The sequence below is a fragment of the Cibotium barometz genome, chromosome 24 (assembly GCF_041138505.1).
Source record: "Cibotium barometz isolate CiBa-2024 chromosome 24, ASM4113850v1, whole genome shotgun sequence".
Lineage (NCBI taxonomy): Eukaryota > Viridiplantae > Streptophyta > Polypodiopsida > Cyatheales > Cibotiaceae > Cibotium > Cibotium barometz.
In genome coordinates, this window is record NC_141069.1 from 19088592 (window position 1) to 19096043 (window position 7452).

At 42.4% G+C, this 7452-nt stretch overlaps 1 protein-coding gene across 3 annotated transcripts; it reads right to left on the bottom strand.

Moving 5' to 3' along the window:
- Positions 1-5879: 5879 nt before the first annotated feature.
- LOC147624982 (uncharacterized) lies at positions 5880-6962 on the bottom strand. 3 transcript variants are annotated; one of them, XM_086818204.1, is made up of 3 exons: positions 6849-6962; positions 6620-6755; positions 5880-6527 (listed from the first exon to the last, which is right to left on the bottom strand). In XM_086818204.1, the coding sequence occupies exons 1-3, from the start codon at positions 6872-6874 to the stop codon at positions 6051-6053; spliced, it is 639 nt and encodes a 212-aa protein (XP_086674330.1). In that variant the 5' UTR covers positions 6875-6962; the 3' UTR covers positions 5880-6050. The 3 variants fall into 3 exon arrangements, with proteins under 3 accessions (XP_086674330.1, XP_086674329.1, XP_086674328.1); XM_086818203.1 differs by having other exon boundaries at positions 5880-6506; positions 6620-6947; XM_086818202.1 differs by having other exon boundaries at positions 6620-6947.
- Between the last annotated feature and the right edge of the window lie 490 nt (positions 6963-7452).

Here is a 7452-nt window from a genome sequence, read left to right on the forward strand (position 1 = left end):
CAAAGAGAGATCTTCCTTCACTCCCATTTCCATGGAAGCATTCTAAGGTGATAACGGAGTGATGATGATGCAATGGATGGCTAAAGGCTATTCTTGTCTTGTCTTCATCTAGGCAAAGAGAGCTCTTCCTTCACCCCCCATTGCCATGGAAGCATTCTAGTGTGACAACGGCGTGACGACACTGACCGGGATGGTGGGCTAGCATGGCAAGTTGCATTTGCATCTCTAAGGCAAGACCAAACGACACTTACTTTGACAAAAACTAAGGTATGCTATCATCTTGTAAACACCTATCATTTAGGAGGTGCTAAGAATGCCATAGGTGATACTGCATATGGAACTTGGACTCGATTTACTGGCAACATTAGCCATATGGGAACTAGATTTTCCCACATCTATGGTATGTTTCCAAATAAAACCCCTCTACCAGAATATATATATATATATAGGAATAGTGAATGGAATGTATATCCAACTCTCTTTAAATGTGGAGGGAATTAGGGGAGCATTCCAGCTTTTGAATTTGCAAGAGCACTATCAAAAGTATAGGGTAGCCCGTATCATAGGCTCACAAAGGACGACATGGAGTGGGAGAGGATCACCAGGCCAAAGTTAGGGCTACCGTCCCAAGCTCTAATGCTCCTGACTCATATTCATTGGTACAAGAGGTGCAATCTCTCACCACTTACTAGGGTGAGATAGGGGTACTAAGTAAATTGAGCACTATCAAAAGTATAGGGTAGCCCGCGTCATAGGCTCACAAAGGACGACATGGAGTGGGAGAGGATCACCAGGCCAAAGTTAGGGCTACCGTCCCAAGCTCTAATGCTCCTGACTCATATTCATTGGTACAAGAGGTGCAATCTCTCACCACTTACTAGGGTGAGATAGGGGTACTAAGTAAATTGAGCACACTATTGCAGGACCCTACAAACAACCACCACAAAATATATGAGAGACCCTAAGATGGTGGAATAACAAGGGAAAGTTCTTTAACCAAGAGAAATGCTACCATCCTCAGGTCTTAGGAGTGAATTGATGATTCACATAGAACATGGTTGACTCCACCCCAAGTTCTCTACATATAAAGCATCATTCCTGGAAAAAACATTATGCTTTTGTTTATCTAGCGCTATGATCTTGGCATTAAAGAGGACTCTTGTTGTCTGTGTAGCATGTTGTTCGCATAATAATAGAGCTAGCAAGAACATGCTGGAGCAAGAACATGAGCCAGCCGGCATACTAAAGGCTATAGTGAAGAAGGTAGAGGAAGATTAGCACGCTACACGTTTGAAAGCACCATATAGAAAAGAAAGAGGTAGAGGTAGTAAAGAGGCATGCCACCAAAAGGCCCTATTTGACTAGACTTAATTAAGGATCATTGGATCTAGGAGTTGGAGAACGTGTTGCAAGGATCATTGGATCTAGGAGTTGGAGAACATGTTGCAAGGGGCCACGGCCACCTTTTCTACCATCCTCCTCAAGGTCCCCTTTTCCACCCCACCCTTTTTGGTGACGTTCCACTTCCAAGGGATCCTAGCCTTCACTGACCCCACCACTTTCTTCCTCTCCACCAACCACCCCCACACCTTTACTTGGATATGCTTGATGTGGGGGGAGCCGATCAATTTGCATGTGCCTAATGGCCTCACCTATTCCCAAAACCTCTTATATCCTCAACACCATAGTTACCGGAATGCAAGAGTCCAGTGGCCCATTATCGAAGGCACCCACATTCACTTGATGGATGAGGACATCATGGCAGCATACCCAATAGACAACATTCTAATGCTCTACACCAAGTTTAGGTAATGGTGAATCAACATGCTTACCTCTTGATAGCATCCATGTGTGCCACCTACCACACAGAAGAGAAGAGCCAAGAGGCTATGGAAGTTTTTAGGTTCATGCACCCACTTGGCTACAAAAGACTCTCTCTCTATCTCTCTCTCTCTCTCTCTCTCTCTCTCTCTCTCTCTCTAATTATCTCTCTAAATCTCTCTAACTAAAGACCCTATTACTAGAGACAATACTTTCTAGCCTCAACCACACCACCCTACTCTCTCTACTCAAAGAACTACATCATTTACATCACCCTTTGCCTCCATAGCCACACCACCTGACAAGAAACACCACCCATGCCCTCCTCTTTACCCCCATCACCAACACCAACCTCGCCTCTTGCTAATATTTTTGGAACCTCACAACCTTGAGGGATTTCCATGAAGGACTTGACATGCCACCCATAAATTGTTGCATCCTTATCATTGATGCCCCCACCATAGGTTGCTAGAGAGCAAGGATCATGACTAGTTAAAGGAGGGGGAGATCCCATACGTCCCGATGCAAAAATTGATCCCCCTCCTCAGTCTACTCACAACTGAAGGGATCCTCTCATAAAATGTCTTGATACGGGAATGCCCTCCAAATCCTCTCCACCACCATCCATTCCACATAAGAGCCAAACCTTAACTCAGATCTTGTCAACATCATACCTATGTCGCATCCTTCGGCCCTAGTGCAAGAAGTACAAAACAAAGAAAAGAGGTGGCTACAAGCACCCAAATTCCTATGCCATATCCATCACCAAAGAGCTTGTGGGGGTGCAACCGAAGTGGCAATAACCATACTTATTCTAGCCAAAATACTAGAAGATCCTACTTCCCCATCGAGTAGCACTGGGCTTTGGAACTCTTCAAGTAGAAGCAGAAAGCGAACCCCAAGCCTCAATTCAAGTAGGAGAAGAAAGCCAACTTCAAGCTTAAATTCAAGTAGGAGCAAAAAGCCAACTCCAAGCATAAATTTAAGTTTTTGTGGTTTAATTCGCAAGCAGCCTCAAGTTATCAGCAATGCATTAATGTTAAGGGTGGTGCATACCTTCATTGTAACTTTTGACAAAGTGCCAGATCCAAACTTCATGATCACCATCCAATTCTTCAAGCTTATTATCGGTCTCATTGTTGAGTTTTTGCATTGGGTGGCCCAGGCGTACCTTACACTAGATGACCTTCTTTGATATCAAAACCAAGGGCCACATCGATAAACAAATGTTTGGGTAGTACGTGGATCTAGTATCTCCAAGCTTCAAGCTCCTCGCTTGTTGAGATAGTCGTATATACCTCCTACATATCTTTCCATTGCACTATTAGGTAAATTAAGTAAGACTGTGTCACCCACTACTCCTAGTATTACCACTAGATCCCTACCATCCCTCACCAAGATTGGGAAAGAGGGCCTATTAGCAGTGGATGCGCTTTCTGATACCTACATTTTATACGCATTCAAAGTACTTTATGGTGAGAGACTTGGTGATTTAGCCAAGCTTATGAGCTTATGTGTTAACACTTGCTAGTGTATATACATAGCCTAGGTTAAGCCTTTTTCGTTTTGAGCCTCCTAGATACCCCATGGATAGCTGGCCATTGAAAATGTAAGGATTTGTATATAAGGCATTTTAATTAATGAGAATACAATCACTCACTCCTATTGCCATAATTCATTTTTATTGAGCTCTTGTAGTGAATAGCTTGCTTGGTTGCTCTTCTTCTTAGTAAATGATTGCTCTCTCTCTCTCTCTCTCTCTCTCTCTCTCTCTCTCTTATATGCACATTATATGTGCATATACTAGGAGGCTAACCCACATTAAGCTTGTGAGCATGGGAGATTGGGAACAAGCTCTAGTGAAGCATGGGTTAGGACTAACCTTAAGGGTTGAGGTTAGGGTCATGTATCCAAGGGTCACACATGAAAATTGGAGAGTCAAAAGTCACTTGAGGGTCCTTCTATATAATAGGAACATGGGACACACTCAAAAGATATTCTCTTGTGTAGAGGATTGTATCTACTCACCTACCATTTCACACTAGAGCTATATGCTGCTGGAATGAAGTCATATGTCTTGATGGTATGGGACATCAAGGTTAAGGTATGAGGTACTTCATTGTAATTCTTGTGTGTATTCCTTGGGCTCAGAGGTGGTTAGGTGGATGAGTTTATGCCTATGACAAATATCTAAAGAGATCTTAGGGTTTTAACACACACTCTCTCTCTCTCTCCCTCACTCTCGCTCTCTTTGTTAGCTTTATTTTCTCTCCCTCATTATGAGAAACACAAGGCATTAGGATTGAGATTGAGCTTCTTCATGTCTCTTTCTGCCCTTTCTCTCTACCAAAGCTTGCAAGGTTTCCCTAGTGTGATAACACGGAAGATGCAAATAAATTGTTCTCATTAGCTAGGTTGAATTATTCCCTAATTGTTGACCCTTTCGCTACTTCCCCTTGTTTAAGGCTATTACCATATTCTATGGTGAACACAATGCTAGGTAATCCTTGGAAGAGAGTGATGCCACTCAATTCCACGTCAATTGGCACGAATGCCCTAAAGATTGACACCACAAAGGTGACAATCCTCATGTTGTTTCAAATGGCAAAGTACAGGTGTGAAAAAAGCTACGTGTGATTGTAGATAGCCTCATGTTGAATAACATGTGGCTTTGTAGCTACCCATGAGAACTAGCTGTATAGCTCCATCACTAATCTTTAGAGAGGAGCAAGCTCTATGCAATCATCCATGTCTCATTAAACAATTCTACTATCATCTCAATTGCATCTTCTTATACATAGTAGCTACAATAATCTACCATTTCATGGATCTTTCAGATTCAATTTCAAAAGATCCACATTTGCCAATCAATGACTTCTTTTTGCCAATCCTTCTAGGGAATTGTTAAAAACAAGGGCCGAGATAGTAAACCCTACCATATGGCACAACAATGTAAAAATAAAAGGGTTCTTTTCTACCAGCATCTAATCAATCAAGACAAACCTGTCGCAATGCACCTGAATGTAGATTCAAATTCTTGCCTCTTGGATTATAGGATGGTATTCTAGGAATGGATTGGTGGCTAAAAACAAAGGCCGAAACATTAAAACCTACCACATGACACAACAATGTATAAATAGAAGGGTTCTTTTACCGACATCAAAAAGGCTAATTAATCAAGACAAATGCACAACGTGTTTTCTTCTTCAGCTCATATGCTTGTTCCTATTGGAGTTTTCAAAGTTGATTATTGAGTCATAGGTTCTACAAACTTGTAAAACCGATGCCAAGAACTGCCATCATAGATTTTATTTTATTTATCACAACAATAGATGAAAAGGGTGTGCTCATCTTTGCTTTTTCAAGGATGTGAGCACTTGTTCAATGAGTAACACTATCACAACCTGGAAGGATAGCCTCCTTGATGGAGAGCAAGCAAGGAATGGCATGGTTCATTCGTAATGCTAGCTTGCACAAAAAGGGGGGAAAAAGGGCACAACAACATTAATTAGATCTTCTTTTTTACATTTTGCTCATTACATTTTATTGCATGTTAATATGGAATGAATAGCACGTAAATCAGAATAAATAAGCAAACAAGTAAAAAGCAGTATTCCAAATAAAAAGTACGCTATAGACTAACCTACTTTTCTTTCACTATCTTAAACTTTAGAGAGCCAAGAAGTATATTTTGAAAAACATGCACAAGCTTGACAGAATGAGGGATGGTGTGAATGGCAAGGATTTCCAAGCAAGCAAGGATCCAAGTACAAACACATTATTCCCTTGAGATGTCAGGGTTCGAACTGCTGATTCCTTGAACAGGGGGAGTCATGTTGGGCTCAGCCCTTAAAGCTAAAAGCCCCAACCATTTAATTTTTGTATGATTGCTATTGTAAAATTATTTCAAGTATCATGGAAGCTCCCCTACTGACAGGGCCCTAGCATGACAGGAAGATTGTCCTCAAACAGGCATATTAAAAACACAATAACCTGCCAGCTCTCCCCTTAAGAAGTTACAGGGTGTCTGCACATTTGCAAGAAAAGTTAATCGCACCTTTTGCATGTCAAGTACACATAATATTTGATTGCCATTCAATATTGCTGTATTCAAGTCCATTGCCATTCAACCTCTGAATGCAGGTGAATGCAAAACACACACGAGGAGGAAGACAACTTGAGGCGCATTTGTATTTGTCATCTTGTTGTGATGCATCAAGGAAAGGGGACTAGCATGGAGGTGTTAAATGTCTTGACCGAAAGTCTCGGGCATCAAGGATTTTTTTATAACAGTCAGGCCAACCGCCCCTGGTCGACGACATGCGCACTACCATCTTCACACTCAGACCAGGAAACAAAGCTCTAAAGAGAAGTTGATAGTCAGCCTTGCTCATGGTTCCTCCAAACAGTTCATCCTCTTTCATTGCATCAATGGCAAATGCCATGCCCTCCAAGGACCCAGTCCATGTACTGCGAGATGTGCCAGACATCACCTCCCATGCCGTGTGAGCTTTCGCGAGGGATTGGGCAAGGGCATCTTGGTTATCCACAAAGAAGCGGTCGCCATCGCCACAAAAGGGGGGGTCTTGTTTGGAATCCGGGATGGTAGCCTCGAATTCCTCCACGTTGGAGAGAAGCTCTAGCATGAAGGTCTTATGGCATGTACGTTTTTGGTGATTCTGGGCCTGCTCTAGAGAAGCTTTGATTTGTTATGGTTTTATGGGCATATGGCTTACATAAAAATTTTCTAGATGTGAGACAAGGAACTGATGAAGCAAACCCTTGCCAAAGCACTCACCTGTTCCACCTCGCCTGTGGTGTGCAGCTGTGCCGAAAGCCGAGCAGGTGCTGCCACTGTTGCCCCGCTCCTCTCACGGTCGGGAGGTAAGCCGCCACCGCCGCCGCTAACCACCCCTCGCCTCTGTGCACAGTTGCTGTTTGCAGCAGCATCAACATGAGTGTGGGAACCATACCCAAACGCAGCCCTAGGCCGGACCCATCCACTCGAAAGAGCAGGTCGCATGTACCTGAGTTTAGCAACAGCTCGCACCATCGTCCTCTTTAGGAAGAAATCTTCCGAAGCTTGCCCCTGATGTGGGGCTCGTTGCAAACATTAGCACAAACAAAAAAACAAAAAAAAACCAAAAAAAAAAGACATAATGCTGAAGTTTTTTCTTCTTGAAAAAATGGATATGTCAAATTTCAATATGGATTCCTTGATTTCAAAATTCTTCAGTGTGGTAAGATTGGAGATCAAGAGTTGCAAGGATACGGGTTCCATTTTCCCCCCTGTGCGAGCGAGTGATGGCATTAGTGTGTGCGCGTAGAGTAGTTGTACTTTCAAATTCAAGTTAAGATCAAAAAATAAAAATCAATCAATCCAAAAAAAATAAACTAAATGCCATTTATTTTCTAGCATGACCCTAAGAATTAGAGGGGCAAAGTAAATGGTTGATATGTAAGTTGTAGCACCTTCCTCGTTGCAAAGGTCCCCCAAATCTCGTTACCAACCAAGAATCTCACTCTGCAATGGATATAAACTACCTAAGATAAACTACTAGCTTTTGTGAGTGGTAGCCTCTACCCTCCAAAGACACCTCATTGACACACACATCAACATGCCAAAATTAC

Bases quoted from the DNA above. Each gene is read 5' to 3' on its own strand.
- LOC147624982 (XM_086818202.1), bottom strand. From the start codon at position 6,874: ATGGTGCGAGCTGTTGCTAAACTCAGGTACATGCGACCTGCTCTTTCG. The intron at 6,528-6,619 runs GTGAGTGCTTTG...AAACCATAACAA, and splicing joins CCACAGGCGAGGTGGAACAG to ATCAAAGCTTCTCTAGAGCA.